We start from the raw sequence: 18,399 nt of genomic DNA, 5'->3' as shown, positions 1-18,399 counted from the left end.
ATGAGTATAACCTCGGCAGTTCTGGTTAAATCGATCAGAGGATTGATTAATATGTCAATCACAAATTAAAAAACAAATGCGAAAAATGAATTCACACAGCTGGCCAATGATATCCTCTAAACATCTTCACTACAAAATAATGAATTTGGTTTCTATTTACCAGTCATTTAAAATATATTTTTAATAATGAAAACCAGAGTGTTAACCAGCTAATACAAGACTATCATTGTCCTTTCAGCTATTTCACAATTACAGCCTGTCTGTACTTTTGCATTAATCACCACCATTTACACACAAAGATGTAGAGGACATGTTTTTTCTAGAGCTGTTGAGCCATTTTCTTTGTACTGAATACATAATGTATGCAGATTCAGGTCTAATGGCATCTATTTATTTTAGGCACCTTTTTAGATGTTCCCTTCTTGCTCAGTTTATACCTGTACACATGACACAAGTCGATACTTTTGTCCTAACACTTTTTCAGCCTTCAGTGCTGCTTTGAGACTAATCTTCCATGAATGAAGTAGAAAGAGGTTAAAACAAAGTGGCAGCGAAATAATTAATTTCTGCTGGACACCACCTGTAATAGAATCTGTACCAACTATAAAGACATATGCTCTGACAGCAAGTCATCTGTATTAATAATGTCACGAGTGTGGCTCTGAGCCAGTTGATGTACACTGAACATAACCTGTAATGGAACTTTACTGAGAGAATAATCCAGTTGTGTACCAAATATAATGGTTTGAAACATTTTGGCCAAATGTTAAAATATCAGTGAGATTATTATTGTTTTTACCGGTAATTCCACTTAACTAAGAAAATCAAATACAGCTGTGTAACAAATAGCAAGATCCTTACTCAAAGTGTACTGTCTATTTCTTCAAATAGCACATGATCTCATTATGGCAGTCAAATTAGGTCAGAGATCACCCTGCAAATTTGAAGTCATTACTGCAAATGGTTTCTGAGATATGAGGCAATCAAGATATATACTACATAATTATGTCTATATTGACAACTTTTTTTGAATGAAATTAATTAATTCCTTTCTATCTAATACTGTGTATCCATAGACTAATCGAAAAAAGACAGATTAAACTATTAACACCTTTTATATTTATTTATTTGTATATAACAATCAATGAGCTGATGCTTTACCTGAACAATGTGGCATAGGTACATTCCAAAGTCCATTCAGTTGGCAAGTTCGTGATGACTGTCCTATGAGTGTTCTTCCTCCAGTGCAAGAATAATGAACCGTTAAACCCAACATGAATTTGTCTCCAGTTAATATAGCATTAGGGGGAGAACCGGGATGGCCACAGTCAATCACTGGAATAAACAGAAGTGTCTTGTAAAAGGGAAATGGGATGCTTAAATGCAAATTAAAAAAGCTTTAATAACATTTATGTATTTACCATCTCATTTAATACTACAAAAAATGCCAATACTAATCACTTTACATACTTTATGCTAATAGAAAAATCCAATGTAAAATAACATTTATTCAGGAAAAGCATATACTATCATTTTAACAAACAAATAAATAAATAAATAAATAAATAAATAAATAAATAAACAAACTTAATTATATAAGTTATTGAAAAAGACAATTAAAATATACATATTTTTGCACTGTGGTGTAATGTTTAATAGAATGGAAATAATTATGTTTATTTTATTATTGTCAAACAAATCTCAGAAAATTAATGTGTAGTAAGTCAGTTTCTCTTGATTTGCAAACCCTTTCTGCTCCCACTTTCCATGGATTGGCCAAAGCTATCCAAATCATGCCAGCATCCTTCCTTTGCTCTATTTAGACTCACAACATGGGGGATATGACAGCTAATACAAGACTATCAGGACGCAAAACAAGCATTCTTAAGTTTGCACATGGCCTTCCATTTTTTAGCATTAATCAAAATTGGGCCCATGAAGTATTTACTTCTACTTTTAATGATGGAGATAAATAACTACCTCTATAGTTAACTTACCAATACATTCAGGTAAAGGTTTATCCCAATGGCCAACATGCTGGCAGGTTAGCACTGAAGAACCAAATAAAATATAGCCAGGATTGCAGTCATAGAACACCACGGTGCCGAAAGTAAAGTTTCCATGCTCGATTTTACTTTCCCGAATGGAATTGGCAGGGATTCCAGGATCAGAGCAGTTGACCACTTAAAAAAATAAAAATAAAAGGAGATATGCATGTTACTTAGCAGATTTAACTTTTTAAAAACTTCCTGGTATGCTATATTATTAATGGTATATCATTCTAAATGTTTTGACACAGAATGGTATAAAATAAAATACACATATTGACAATTTATACTTAAAATGTTACTATTTATTTTGAAAAGTTTGTAATTGTTTTCTCAATGATTGTGTTTTATCATGTACAAGTTGGCACACAGTATTTGAAAGGATAAAAATGCATACATATCCATAGATAAGGAATCGCTGATATCAAGAATTACAGAGCTACAGTATCTTGTTAATATCCAATATATTCAAATTTTCTTTTTGTCAAATTATATGTTGCTTGCTATACTATAACTGGAATCACAGCTTTTTGACTCACTCTTATATTTCAAGTTAAGATTTATATTCATTGGGTTCTTCTGTACAGAGTCATTTTTCATTGTTAATATTCAACTGCATCTGCTTTGTAACTACTTGTTTGTGATGAGAGAATTACCGGCCTCATAAAACCATGCTGCTTCTTCCATCACAGATCTCATCGTCATTTTTTTCTTCAAGCCTGCTGCGAATAATGGACTCAGCGGCCTTGAAGGTTAATTGTTACATTTTTATTTCAGGGAACCAGGGTTATGATAATAACTTAACATTCCCTTCAAAGTACAAAATGTAACCGTTAACGAATGGGTGAGTATACCCAAGCCGTTGCAAGGGCATGATTGTAGAATGACCAGAATGCTACGTTACCATTCGGAACCCCAGTAACAAGTAATTAGGGTGAAGAAATTGAGAGAGAATTTCACCTCTATGCACGTGTTGCAAGGGTCGGCTGGGAAGTCGTCCTTAACATTCTAGTTCCAAAACCAGGGTTTTGAGAATCCACAGCATTTAGCCTGTAGAACCTAGTGAAGGTATGGGGAGTAGCCCACATCACCACATTGTATATGTCCTTGACAGATGCACCCTGGAATAAAGCCCATGAAGTTGCAAGGCCACTGGTGGAATGGGTAGTGAGCTTTTCTGGAGGGGGCACATTGGCCAGCTCATAGGCTGTCCTGACCATGTCTGCTATCCACTTGGACAGCTGCTGCTTAGACAGGGCTTGACCATGGGACACAGTTGACAAAAAATTGTTCAGACTGCCTCCAACTTTTTGTCCTGTCAACATAATACATCTTGGCTCAAACTAGGCAGAGTGTATGGAACTGTCGCTCTCTGTCAGACTGGAAAGGAGGTGGATGGAAAGCCTCTAATTCCACAGACTGGTTGACATGGAATGCCGAGATAGTCTTTGGCAAGAAGGCGGACTGCTGCGGAGCATGACCTTTGTCCTGGCCTTTGTTAAAATTAAGCAGGATTTCACAATAGAGAATGCCTGCATCTCAGTCACCTGCTTTGCCGAGGTAATAGCAAGCAAGAAAGCCACTTTAAATTATACAAATTTCAGCTCAGCTGAATGCAGGGGCTCAAATGGAGGCTTCATGAGTACGTTAAGCACCACGTTTAACCTCCAGTGAGGGACAGTGTCCTTCATAGGCGGCTGAAGCTGCCCAGCCCCGTTCAAAAATTGCCCAACCAGGAAGTGAGCTCCTGGGGAGACCGAGTCAATGGTTCTAAGCTTGTCAAATGGTCTAAGCACACTCCAACCCTTCCTCCAAGTCGAGGGGGTCTATCATACAAATAGCCAATTTTTGCAGCAGAGTTGCTACCTCCTGAGACACCACAGCGGCGTCCTGTGGGTCAGTGACTGATGTTGTAGTCACGGCCCGAAAGGGAGGGGGACCATGCTTAAAATGAAGAGAATAGCCGGTCTGAACGGTAGTAAGCACCCAGATGTCTGTGGTGCACTGACGCCAATAGTCCTGAAGGCTCTCTGAGAAGGGGCCCTGGGCCTGTGGCTGCAAATTCCTAGGGATGCTGTTTCGCCTGTTACGGCCTCCGCGGCAAGCAGCTGGCTGTGCTGGTCTTTGAGGCTGCTGGGCCCTAGGGCTACAGTTTGCCGCTGGTTTACATACCAGAGGTGGTCGCCTGGGAAGCAGGCGAACCAGCTCCTTAGTGGATTTCTGCGCACGATGAGAGTGCTGCAGCATCAAGTCCACCGTGGGACCGAATGTATGCCCTGGAGTGATTGGGGCATCCAACAGCTGTGCTTTGTCCCTATCAGGGACACGTACCTGGGAAAGCCAAAGCTGCCTGTGGGTGGCTACCAGTGTAGTCAGGTTTCTGCTTACAGCCGGTCCGTTGAGCTAAGACAACCAGAGCAGGTTTTTGTTCATCAGGCGCAGTTCGGCCTGCTGTTGTGGTGAGGGCCTGTGGCTTGCGGAAAGGGAACAGCAACTGCGACTGATAGGTTACCAGGATACTGTTGTAGTTCCCTAACCTTGTGGCGAATGCCCCGGCTGTAGGCCTTCTTGAGGATCACCTCAGAAACCTGGCATTGTTTGTTAGGGCAGGCAGCGTCCTTGGACAGCAGAGCCAAATTAGGCACCTGGCCCAAGGCAACAATGGACGCCTCAACTGTCATGCACCCTGTATAGGTTGTCCATTGTACAGGAAACAGCAGGAGATGTTGCCGGATGGCTCCAGGAGGATTGGATCTCATGGAAGAAATCCAGGTGAACTGGGGGGTTTATGGGAGAGGCTGTTGGCTCCTCAAAGATGGATTGCCTTGTTTCCCCTGCTGTAGTCCAGGGCACTTGCAAAGTTGCAGTGGCCCTCCTGAGTAGCAGCATGAGCTCTGCAGACAGGGAGAGCTTTACCGCTGAGGACGTGGTGTCCGGCTCCACATCCTCAGACGAGAACATCAGCTCCTGTTTGCCTGCCTCCTCAGAGATGTTGACGGACAGTATGTCCTCCTGTGGCCAATCTGCACTTGCAGCCCCGTGGGGCCCCAAGGGGGCAGGCAGGGCTGGTGGCGCTGAGCGCTCCAGCAGCAACTACTTGAGGATTACTCCCTGTTGGGAAACAGCTGCCCAGATTTTCTTCATCTGCTCCATGTCTGCTGATCGCCTGGAATGGCGACTCTTCTTCGTCTTCCGGGGGGGAGGAGAAGGAGAGGCAGAGCTCGAGGAGGATTATGAAGACCCGTAAAGACGGTTTTGAGCCTGAGCAACTTTCCCGGGTATGTCGTCTGCTCTCCTTTGGCAATGGAGAAGTGCGCTTTGCAAGAGTCAGTGACACAGAGCGTTCTTTAGAGCTGCGGGACAACCTCATCTCCAACATGCGCTTGGAGAAAGGGGCACAAAACTTGCAGAAACTGCAGTTAACTAGCATCTCCTTGGCATGTCTCACAGGGATGGAACCCGGGCATTATGCAAGGAGCAAGCAATGAAATGTACAGCATACAGTTGTAGAGTTGTGGCCTCAATCTGCTTATATATATATATATATATATATATATATATATATATATATATATATATATATATATATATTGACCGGGCTGGTCACGATCCGAGCAGGATCAGTTCGGTACCGGACCGGTAACCTCGGCACCAGGTCGTTAGTGGGTTGGAACCAGGTTGGTTCGGTAATGGTTCGTGTATTTAACACCAGATCGGTACTGGTTCAGAACTGGTTCATTACTGGTTTGGGACCGGGTCGGTTCGGTACCGGTGTGGTACCGGGTCGAGATCAGAAGTAGCTGCCTGGTCGCGGTTCCCCCGGGTGGCAATGTACAGTAAAAGCCACTGGGAAAACCACTCAGTCAGTACCAACATGAGACTAAGGGAAGTCTGCTTGTCAGAATAAACTAACAGCCTTCCCAACGGTGATGCTAATAGCTGTTCACTAAAGCGGCATCGTGATACTGTGGTTGTAATACAACAAGCTGAGCCCAGCAGCTGCTCTGTACGCGTGTCAAGCACCACATTACAGACAGGCCTGCACATGATATCTGTAAAACAGAAATAAAACAATGAGAACAATTTTTCTCTGTTTCAACAAACAGTAATTTAAACAATTATAAATACAAATGACCCTGTTTTATATCACCTTGCTTAATATCATGCCCCGTTTATTATCACAATTTTTCAGAAACCACTCGCCATGCACCATAGGTTCTTTGAGAAATTACCTCTCCTAATATCATCTCACAAACTCGCTTACTGTCATGTTTTGTGCAGCCTGTTAAATGCTGTGTGGCTTTGCTTTACTAAGTAACCACATGATATAATTAATTTTAGTTCAATACGGTTCATTAACAAAACACCAACGTCACCAAGTGCAACGCCTAATTGATAGCTCTCATCAGTCGGCAATTCATGCCTTTTTTAGATAATGACACAAACTGTTCAGTTAATGATACAAACCGTATCTGTCCTGTAGTAAACTATATGCATTTGTTTAAATGTAAAGAACGACTAAATGTACAGTATTAAAACACTGCTCTTTAATTCATCTTTTTTTCTCACACTCATAATGTGCTGTCATAGGCAAACATGAAACCCGGTTTCTATCATGACCTGCTTTATATCACGAATTATGCCTGTACGGCAATCATGACATAAAGCGGGTTCATCTGTATATTAAAATATATATAACCATCTCATATTGGCATAAGCAACAAAAACAAGGAAAATAATAAGCTCAAATCGGGCTATGCAGCCTGGGGGGAGAGCACAATGTAAGCTGACTTAAGGTGCTGGGTCCCTGGGAAGAAGCGACACAAGCCGCTGGCTTCACACAGGGCACAAGACTGAGAAAGGGTTAAAGGCTCTGTGACAGGACAGCTTGAGTGGTGATGTACCCAGTCCAGGAAGCTGACACAGAGACAGGTACTTGCGGGGTTGAAAGCGCTGGATTAGCATATTTATTGAAAATAAAAAATAAATAAAACACTTTTACAAAAACACGCTCACAGAGTAAAATAAAAGGTTGAACCAAAACAAAGTCTCAAACATAAACTATTCTGACACCCAAACAAATACTTTGCTGGTCTGCCCAGCATGAGTAGCAATTGCTTTCTTTCTGTTTTCATCTTACTTTCATTTTTGTTTCTTTCTCCCATCTCTCTCTCGCTCACACACACACATATTCCTCCTCTTGAACACCCTCGCAAACACACACACAGGCATGCTTATATATATGTGGCCATCTCCGAATTAACAACCAATTAATTCGGAGACGGCCACATTCTGCACAGGTTTAGTGGGTTGGGGCTTTAACCCCATCCACGCTGCCAAACAAGAACAAAGAATAACATAGTATTTTAAATAAAGACACAATACATTTAAATACCACACCAGTAACCCATTATTTTAAATAAACAAACAATATCACATTTACATATCATATCAATAAACCACCATACATTTATTTTACAATACAATAACCTGTGTTTACAACCCCACACAATACATCCCACAATATAATTACGTGCAGGGCTCTCCTCTGCCCTGCTACAGGCTCATAACGCCTTTAGGAATGTGATTGCCTCAGGTTTTATTATGAGGAGGATCGACAGTATATTTATAAATACATGGGGTTAATGTTTGTGTTGGCTGTTCCAGTTACAAAGAAAGACAAGATACCAAAAAAACACAAAAACAACAAATCCAACATAAAACACCTTTAAATATTATTTTAGAAAAGCTGTTAGGGAGTCCCTTTTTCAAAGTGAAAGTAACTATATATCTCTGAAAACAGTCTGATTCTGACCTAAGCATTCTGTTTCTGACCTTCTCACTCATGCAACACAGAATACCACTTACTTCCCCTCTGTCAGAAACTGGTCCCTCCTCCTGGATTGGTTCTCTATCTCTAGACTTCAGATTGACAGTCAAACTGCCCTATTGGAGCCAGGAGCTGATTCACTGCATTTTTTATATATATATATATATACACAGATGAAGACGCTTTATATCATGATTGCTGTGCAGGCATAATTCGTGATATAAAGTGGGTCATGATATAAACCGAGTTTCACGTTTGCCTATGACAGCACATTACGAGAGAAAAAAAGAAAGAAAACTAACTTGAATTAAACAGCAGTGTTTTAATACTGTACATTTAGTCGTTCTTTACAATTAAACAAATGCATATAGTTTAGTACAAGATAATATGTTTTGTATCATTACCTGGAACAAAACAGTTTGTGACATTATCTAAAAAAGGCATGAATTGTTGACTGATGAGAGCTAAAAATTAGATGGTGCACTTAGTGTTTTTTTTTGTGTGAATAAAAAAGAAACATTTGGTGACGTTGGTGTTTTGTAACTGAACTGTATCCCTTTAAGACTGCCCACATAGCAGTTGACAGGCTGCAAAAAATGTCAGTTTATCAGCCGAGATGATTATTGGTTGTTAGTAGCATTGGACAGGCTGCACAAAACGTGACAATAAGCGGGTTTGTGAGATGATATTAAGAAATAATTTATAAAAGAACATATGGTGCATGGCGAGTGGTTTTTGAAACATCGTGATAATAAATGGGGCATGATATTAAGCGAAGTGATATAAAACAGGTTCATCTGTATGTATGTATGTATGTATGTATGTATGTATGTATGTATGTATATCAGACTTGTAGTCGAGTTCTCAAACCTCAAGTCCGAGTCCCTGTCCGAATCTCGAGTCCGAGTCTGAGTCAACAGGGTCAGGGTCCGGGTCCGAGTCCGAGTCACTATCACTCGAGTCCAAGTCTGAGTCATGAGTCCTTGAATTCGAGTCTCGAGTCCAAGTCCTTGAAACAAACTCAAATAAATTATTCAAATAGTGGTAGTAGTGGGGTAACAGTTTACCTAACGAACGTTGTCTGATATCCCTCAGGAAAAAGGCACAAATACAAAATAAAAATACAAACAATAATTTGATGTATTTTTTTCTAGCTAGATTATTCTGTTTGCAAGCCTTTTTCAAGTTGCCTGTCACTGTCTTCTTTTCTTTTGGAATTGGAATACTGTTTGAATGTACCTGAAGTTTATAGATAAGCTTTAAGTTCAAGTTTGTGGATGTTGTTTTTCACTTTGATAGAAGCTGTGATCTGGACTATAGAGCCGGTGTAGTGTTAGAAAGTGGTACATCGTCAGAATGTGGCATGTGTACCTCAACTTGACTCATGTAATGGCAGAAAGTGGTACAATGTCAGATTGTAAGTTGTGCGTTGTCATATTTTGGTACATGTGCAATCAATTGCGATCTGATGGGTGTTTTCCTATTGTCTAAAGAGTTACATTTACCATTAATTATACATTATTTTTTGCAAACTGGCAACAATTAATTTATCTAAAAAGAAAAAAACAATTCACAATCTTCTTACTATGATTGGCTGCAAAGACAACAGGGCTAACCAGTGATTGGATAATGTTTTGTTGGGTGGGTTTTTATTGTCCATAGGTTTCCTAGTTACTGTGATATTTTTTGTATAATAGAAAATAAAAAAGGACTCGCCGTTAATATCTCCGAGTCACGGAGCCCAAATGTTTGAGTCTGAGTCTGAGTCCGAGTCACACAAGGTCAAATCCAAGTCGAGTCCAAGTCTTTTGCGGCCGTGACTCGAGTCAGAGTCTCGAAAAATGCGACTCGAGTCAGAGTCCCGGACTCGAGTCCTACGAGTCTGATAATATATATATATATATATATATATATATATATATATATATATATTTCTCCCAATAATGAGTAATTGCAACAATACTTATGTATTACTTGTAAAGATTGTTACAGATATTCGTTTGTACTCGTTGTTCGGCACGACCCTATTAAGTACATGTAGTAAATACAAAAAATATATAAAGTCACAATGCTGCACTCTAATTGGTCAATCACATTTTCTAATCAGCATGCTAAATTAAAATTATTAAGATGATTAAGCTATTGTTTGATAAATAAAACTGTTGTGGGTATGATTAAGCACAGAGCAGTATTTCTGTAACGTTAACACTACTCAAGTGTCTGAGAAATGCATTAATAATCTTAAACCACTTCCATACTGTTTAAAATATTATTTTCCTACTTGCTTTGACCATTACATAGTCTGTGACTAGTCTTTGTCATATTGTAGACACTGGAGGTGCATACACATCTTCTTGAATGTATGCCTAACTAAAATGTATTTTACTTAAGATTATATATGATGTGCAGAGATCATTACAATGTGGGGGCTATATCATCAAGTTTTATAATGCCCCCAGCCATTGTGATATCTCAGCACATCACACCACCCTGGCAAACAATAATGATTAAATGGTAACTACAGTTAACTACTGTGGGCTATTAAAATAACTATGTGTTAATGCAGTATTATGCTTCTGTGTCCAAAACACTACAAAGACCATACTATAATTTAAATTGAACAGAATGTTATAATGTTAATGTCTATATACAGGACACCAAACCAGAAGCAGTTCTGTTTATGGCATCTAACCAACAATTGAAAAAAAAAGAAGAAGAAAACCAAGTAATGCTGTTATTACCAATTATAGAGGAGGCAGGTGTTTCAAGTAGTTATTCTAGTGTCACCACTGAATTAATTATAATAAATGTTGATCACAGTATAAATAGAAAAAGTAACTCTTTTCCCCACCTTTACATGTTGGTGGTGGATGACTCCACTGTCTGTTGGCTTGGCATTGAGCTCTTGTAGGTCCTTCCAAAATATATCCAGTGTTACAGGAAAAGGTGACAACGTCGTTCAAATTAAAACTATTTCCAATTGTTCTTCCATAAATAGGACTACCAGGATGACCACAGCTGATAGCTAGGGGGGAAAAAGTAAATTAGCAGGTTAAACCCTGGCTCATATTTCTGGGAAACTATCAATACACAGTGCATTTGTATACATCATTTCATTTTTATAGATTTGTATAAAGTGCTTTAGCACTTTTAAATTAAAAATAAATATTCAGTAATAAGATCCTATATACTTCTGAAAAAAAATTCTTTGAGCTATTACTTTCATTCCCAAAGGTTCCTGTTCCATTTTTGGTCATTTCTTTCTTATTGCACAGCCTCAATTGAGCAGTTGCATTACATGTCTATTTATTTTTATTTATTTATTTTAACATTTTATTGAGCGCAACAGACCACAAGTGGTTTCAGAGTGCTGTACAGAACATGAATATACATATACAGAAAACAGCACACATACATCTATCCAAATCATGCTGGTAACTGCTACTGTTGTTACAGTACCCATATCCAATTATTTTTGCTCAATTGCTGACATTTATCTAGTGATGTGGAAATTATTGTTAAAAGTGCATTTCATTCCCATTTAAAGATTATTTTTCCTCATTGTTCCCTGTGGCCCAATTCTCACAATATCCTCAATTTAGCAAGGCAGATCTAAGTTGGCAGATAGCTGTAAAGCTGAAAAAAACTATGTACACAGTGTATAGAAAATACTTAAGAAAATATAAAGAATAGACAGAAAAAATGCTTTTAAGTACAAAAGAAGAATGCAACTATATCTGACAGATGGAACTGATACCAAACAAAACCAAGTTTTGTGACTAAGGACTACTACAGACACAAGACTTTTGATTTTAACACAATTATTATTGTAGTATATATGGGTGTGACTTGCTACTTTCTATACGGTCTACGGACCAGGCATTTTGTCCCTGGACAATTAGCCCGAGGGCAATTCATCCCAAGAAAATGATAGCTGATAGAAACAATGTAATGGCTCACATCACTATGCAATTGGTGACTTATTTCCATCCCTGTATAACCATGATACAACATTATAGAGGGGTTCTACCATCGTGAGATACAACTGAAATGGAGGAGCACAACATCTCCGCAAAACACTAAAAAACTGGATGATTTAATTTAATAAAATCAGTGAATCGCCAACCTGGTATCAATGAAAACAATAATGGAATTGCTTTTGTATAGATAAAGGCTTAAACACATCAAGTTAAGGATTCAATATGAAACTCTTGGAAAAGTGTTGATTGTGAAACAAGATCACTTTAGTTTTTTCTCCCGTAACTTGAATGAGACGATGATTCTGTTTCATTGATAATGTAAAAAAAAGGCAGCTCCTTATTTTTTAATTCAAACCAAACACAAAAAGCAAGTTCAGTGAAATTGCTTTTCCCGGATTTAAAATCTTAATAACTTGTTGTAAAAATGTTATAACCTGTTTTGTAAATAATAGTTTCTTCTTAATTGCAATTTAATTAAATCAATTTAACTTCACTTGCTGTTTGCGTTTGGTTTAAATAAGGCAATGAAACAGACTAGTTTCAATCAAGTTATGGGAGAAAAAACTAAAGTAATCTTGTTTCACAATCAACGCTTTTCCAAGAGTATAACTGAACGGAGTTGGCTCAAAAAAAGGAACATCACCTAATCAAAAATAAAAACTGAAAACGAAGCGCCCTACCTATGAGGTAAACTAGTTTTAATGCAGATAACACTATAACTCCCTCTTTATTGTAATTTGGTATTTCCATTGTGGGGTTAGGACATAAGAACATAAGAAAGTTTACAAGCGAGAGGAGGCCATTCGGCCCATCTTGTTCATTTGGTTGTTAGTAGCTTATTGATCCCAGAATCTCATCAAGCAGCTTCTTGAAGGATCCCAGGGTGTCAGCTTCAACAACATTACAGGGGAGTTGGTTCCAGACCCTCACAGTTCTCTGTGTAAAAAAGTGCCTCCTATTTTCTGTTCTGAATGCCCCTTTATCTAATCTCCATTTGTGACCCCTGGTCCTTGTTTCTTTTTCAGGTCGAAAAAGTCCCTTGGGTTGACATTGTCAATATCTTTTAGAATTTTGAATGCTTGAATCAGATCGCCGCGTAGTCTTCTTTGTTCAAGACTGAATAGATTCAATTATTTTAGCCTGTCTGCATATGACATGCCTTTTAAACCAGGAATAATTCTGGTTGCTCTTCTTTGTACTCTTTCTAGAGCAGCAATATCCTTTTTGTAGCGAGGTGACCAGAACTGAACACAATATTCTAGATGAGGTCTTACTAATGCATTGTAAATTTTTAACATTACTTCCCTTGATTTAAATTCAACACTTCTCACAATATATCCAAGCATCCTGTTGGCCTTTTTTTTTTTTTTAGCTTCCCCACATTGTTTAGATGAAGACATTTCTGAGTCAACATAGATCCCTTCTTCAATTTCAGTATCTCCCATATGATATTTATAATGCACATTTTTATTGCCTGCATGCAGTACCTTACACTTTTCTCTATTAAATGTCATTTGCCATGTGTTTGCCCAGTTCTGAATGTTGTCTAGATCATTTTGAATGATCTTTGCTGCTGCAACAGTGTTTCCCACAGATCGAATAATTCTTGGTGTTAGATCTCCCTCCTGACCTGTGAGGGCATTGTATAAAAGGAACAGAGTACCCTTAACTAAATGGCATGACAAGTTATTCCTATGGGTAGGTGGAAGTCGGTCATTTAGGAAGGACAGGAAACGGCGTGGCATCCGAGGATTGGAGAAGCGGATGTGCTTGTTAACCTAGGGGTCATGAGCAAGGGTATAAATAGGGGCCGTAGTGTAAGTGATCATTTCCTTGGTAAATGGCTAGTGTTTCAAACCTACAAGGAGTCTGTGTTGCAGTATCGTGAGTTTTGTCTTGTGTTTGTCTTGTGTTTGTTAACTGTTGTCTGTTTTTTAATACACTACCAGTAGCACGATCCGGAGCTGTAGTGAACGCCAGCAAAACCAGACATCACTTTCACCCCTGCATTTCACAGAGAACTGTAATACACCACTTGCACTTTTCACTATCACTGAGAACTCTGTTTGTGTTTAGTGTTGGTGTGTAAAAGGCTCTGGACTGTTATTACATGAGAGTAGCTGTTATTTACTTCATAGTAATATTGCACTCGGCTTTCACCAAGATAAAATGAAACGTAGCTTCGCTGTAATATATGAGCCTTCAGCGCTTTTCCTCCAGGTAATTGGCCCGGTGTTGATGGCTAAAATGTAATGCTGGCTCCAGGGATCAACCAAAGTGCAGCATCCCTAGTGCCTCAGCATAGCAACCATCTGGAATGGCCTGAGTGGGGCATTTCGTAGGAGTCATCAGGTGGGCACCTCCAATCTTCGGTGTTTCGTTGACTAGTCCAGGAAGGCTTTACAGTTTGCTTGCTTCCCAGTACCACTCCCCTCCATCCCCCACCCAATCCAGTCCAGTTTCGTTAGCCATCCATTCCTTTTCACTGCTGTTAACTTCATCTGAGCCCTCTCTTTTGAGGTCCCCAATTGGACTCTTTCCTCCTCAACCAGAGCCAGTTGCTACTTCTCTCTGCCTCTTGGATAGAGCCTTCAGTAATTCCTGTCCACTGAATCATGTATCTCTGAGAAGCCGGTTTCTGGAGTGTGCAATGAATCCCAGACAACCCACCTATATTGGCTAAACCCAAACCCTCCACCCCCGCTCTTCCTGAATGGCTAACTCAGCATACCATAGTTTCTTCCTCTTGTATGCCTCATCCACAGAATCCTCCCATGGCATCGTTAGTTCTATCAGGAGAACAAGGTGTGCAAAGACTGACCACAGGACAATGTCAGATCAAAGGGTAGTTGTAGCAGTCTCAGGTGGGAAAATAAGGTGCTGGCCTACATCTGCGTGCATTCTCTAGCAGCCCCCAATTGTCCCAGGCAAATTTTAGTTCTAATAACCTTTCTTGTTGTTTGCTCTTCTGGATGGAGGACTGTTGTTCTCTGTGTGCCAGCTATTGCTGATATTGGCTGCGCGCTGTTGATCTTATAACACCGTATCGCAGCGCCTGGTCATTAGGCCAAGTGAAGAACACAAATGATTTGTAGGGTTCTTTCCTACCCACACATTCAGGTTCTATGATGATGGAATAACATCATATGTGGACCTAATTAGGAAGCTGATCCCATATGCATAGATGGTATCCTCAAACTTATCCAGCTTCCTTTCTACTGTTCAACTTAATTTCTCCAACAAAAAGCAGAGGTCTGTGTCAACCATGTGCCAAGCCATTTTCTCAGAGACTCTTGGCCACTTAACCCTTTGCAGTCCATTTATTAAGTGCGTGTCAGGCGTGTCAGGTTCCAATTTATTTTCACACGCACAGTTAATTTTAGACGCACTGTTTAAAAGTATTTTTTTTCCCACAGTCAAACGGGTTTAAAAGGCCCTGCATATCAACAAAGCACTCACTAGGCATCTCCAGCCCCGCCCCACCCTTTCGTTCGCTATAGCTTTCACATATGCTAAGAAATAAATAATAATAATAATAATAATAATAATAATAATAATAGTCGTACATACCGATCAATCATCTCCCGATCACTCGTTTTATCACCAAACGCCTCAATAATGCGATCCAAATCATTATTTTATTACTATAACATCTCAAAAAAGCTCTGCAAATGTCCGTGATATTCTCTGAGCGCTGGATGCAGTAGCAGCCAGCTTGTTTCCTTATGGCCGCCGTTATCTGATGCCAGGGGCAAGTATGACTATTCCCACTTGTCTCGGCTCCTGTCGCTCCCACTCGGCCATTGAATGGTTTTCTCGGCTTTTTCCGGAGAAAAAATGACTAGAAACCTGTTTTTTGCATCTTTTTGATGATGTCGGACAGGGTCCGGATAGGACTAATTGCAATGTCGGACCAGGTCCAACACAGGACCGCAAAGGGTTAACCCTTGGTTTGCGGCCATTAAGGTTCCTTTCTCTCCAAGGCTGGTTGTATGACTAACAATATTATTTCCTCTATGTTATTAACAAAAGAAACCGCTGAATAGGTTCACTTATTTTAAATGGTTTAAGAATTACTATTCTGATCAGTGTATACAAGACGGCTATATTCTAAAACATGACACTCAAAACTGTAGTTTACTTACGAACGCAGACTGGGAGTTGACCAGACCAGTTGTGGTCTTGCTGGCATATCCTCACTGAAGAGCCAATCAAACGAAGTCCAGGATTACACTGATATACCACCGTGTCTCTGTACCCAAAGTTCTCTCCAATCACCTGGCCATTAACTATTGGTTCTGGAGTGTTACAGTGTCCAGCTGGATAGCAAAAAAGGAACAACATATAATACATAATATTTATGTTAGATTTGTTCAGAATGTTAACAAACAGCTTTCTAAATTGGGTAATCTGCTGGGGATCATTTTAAACAACTGTGTTTCTGTATAATAATGAAACTTGCATTTAAAAATCACCAAAGTAACTGAAAACATGATTAAAATATGTAGCTGATTAGTCAAAGAGTCTTGTCATTTACTTGCATTGAACACATATAAAAATGTTTGTTTTCCCCCCAAAACTGTAGAAGGACAAACATAACTGTGTTCCCATACCTAGGCACCTAGTCTCTGACCCACTCCACAGCCCAGATGAAAGACATTCTCTCACAACTGAGCCAACCAGCATGTATCCTTGGTCACAGGTGAAAATAGATGTTGCTCCAAAGGTTGTCTGAGTACCAATTTTATTCCCATTAGGAGGTGAAGGCAGTTCTCCACAAGAAATAACTGCAAAATTAATGTATCATGTACAAAATTAGATCACAATTCACAGGTACAGTAACACCTTCAAAAGCAGAGGGAGTACAAGAAACCTAAAATGGAGAAAAATATATAACTTAAAAGCGCATTTTAAAAAATGTCTACGACAATCTGTCATTGCAAATTGACCAATAGGATTTCATTTTTTTATGACAATTACAAGTGTTTTTTTTTTGTTTTTGTTTTTTTTTTGTTTCTGAGGAGAGTCTGAGGCACAATCGAAGGAGATTTGACAACTACAAAAATGTACACAGTGAGTAATAAAGGTTGATATTTGTGATGAATTTACAATAATGTCTGACTTGGAGCTAACTAGTGAAAAGCTAAGTAGCAGGTTGTCTGATTGAGTTTTAGATTTTAGTTCAATCTCAGAGGAAGATTTTGATGGGTTTACAACACACAGACCCAGTCTATACTACAATCAGTGGAGTAAAGCGACAGGAAGCATTCTGACAAGCACTTTTTTCAAGCAAATGACAGGTTGTAGAAATATTCCTATATGTGTCTCTGAATCGTCTGATTTTTTTTCTTTGTGGGGTGATGATACTTGAGAAAACTCAGATCAATTTATCATAAATCATCCTAGTAAAGCAATTAGCAAGATGTGGACACCAACTAACTTGTCATAAATTAAAGCTTTTTGGGTAATAGGTTTTCAGTGGAGCATTGCATGGTGAAAAGGTGATACGAGTCGTACTGGTCGTCAAAGCAATTTGTACTTGACACAATTATATTTGTTGACTTTAATAATTAAATTCTCATTGATGTCCATTTCTCTCTTATTTCTCTGGTAATTTCTGCGTGAACGAGACAGTGACAGTCTGATAGCCTCTCCTTCGACTCTGTCTGAGTAATTATGTGTTGTGTACAGAAACAAAGAAGGCTCGCGCAGACAAACCATCAATTTGAGACAACAAGGCAATTTGGAGTAAGGGGGGAGTTTGCGTAGGAGTTTGTGGATGCTGGTATTTGCTATATATAAAGAATGCTCGTGTGAATGCTCGACTTGGGTAATGGAACGCCAACATGGTGATGTATTTTGGATGCATTTTAATATAAATCAGTTTGCTGACAACAAAATAACCATTCTGTTTTCTTACAAAAGAACAAGCACTATATTTCAAGACAGGTATCTTTAAGTGGTCTTTCTTCAGATTTTAGATAAGAACAATTGCTTGTATACTTATTATTATTATTATTATTATTTATTTCTTAGCAGACGCCCTTATCCAGGGCGACTTACAATCGCAAGCAAATACAAAATACATTCAAGTGTTACAATATAAGTCATACAATAAGAACAAGAAATACAATAATTCTCAAGTGTGACAAACCACAATTCAATAATACAGCAGATAATAGTGAAAGTTACATCAGGACTTACTCTGACAGTGGGGTCTCTCATTTCGCCAGCTCCATGCCCCATTAGCCATACATTGGATAGATGCAGGTCCCATTCGGTAATAACCAGGATCACAGCTAAAAATAATCTTTGTTCTGTATTCATAATGGGAGCCGTTTACAATTCTCCACCTCCCATGTTCCAGTGTGAAAGAGCCTATACTGGGACACGTAACAACTTGAAAGAAAATAAAAAATAAAATTGGTGAAATTATCTTTTTTTTCTCTCTCTTTTACGTGTAGTTTATTTTCCAATCCAAAATAATGGTACATTACATATTTAGCGCCACAATCAAACCATAGCATATCTGTTTGGAGCA

General features: G+C 39.0%; 1 protein-coding gene across 2 annotated transcripts in view; it reads right to left on the bottom strand.

Annotated features, from left to right (window-relative positions):
* The window catches only part of LOC117400350 (CUB and sushi domain-containing protein 3), a 524,933-nt gene that overhangs the window by 43,848 nt on the left and 462,686 nt on the right, over positions 1-18,399 (bottom strand). For both annotated transcript variants that reach the window (XM_059022384.1, XM_034000180.3), the window contains exons 51-56: positions 18,063-18,257; positions 16,472-16,645; positions 16,004-16,177; positions 10,730-10,903; positions 1,998-2,183; positions 1,162-1,335 (exon numbers count right to left, since the gene is read on the bottom strand). In XM_059022384.1, the coding sequence (XP_058878367.1) occupies positions 1,162-1,335; positions 1,998-2,183; positions 10,730-10,903; positions 16,004-16,177; positions 16,472-16,645; positions 18,063-18,257 (1,077 nt within the window). The remainder of the gene's footprint in view (positions 1-1,161; positions 1,336-1,997; positions 2,184-10,729; positions 10,904-16,003; positions 16,178-16,471; positions 16,646-18,062; positions 18,258-18,399) is intronic.

Source organism: Acipenser ruthenus, chromosome 4 (assembly GCF_902713425.1).
Source record: "Acipenser ruthenus chromosome 4, fAciRut3.2 maternal haplotype, whole genome shotgun sequence".
Classification (NCBI taxonomy): domain Eukaryota; kingdom Metazoa; phylum Chordata; class Actinopteri; order Acipenseriformes; family Acipenseridae; genus Acipenser; species Acipenser ruthenus.
The sequence above is the reverse complement of the archived record's forward strand: the minus strand, read 5'-3'. Positions and strand labels throughout refer to the sequence as shown.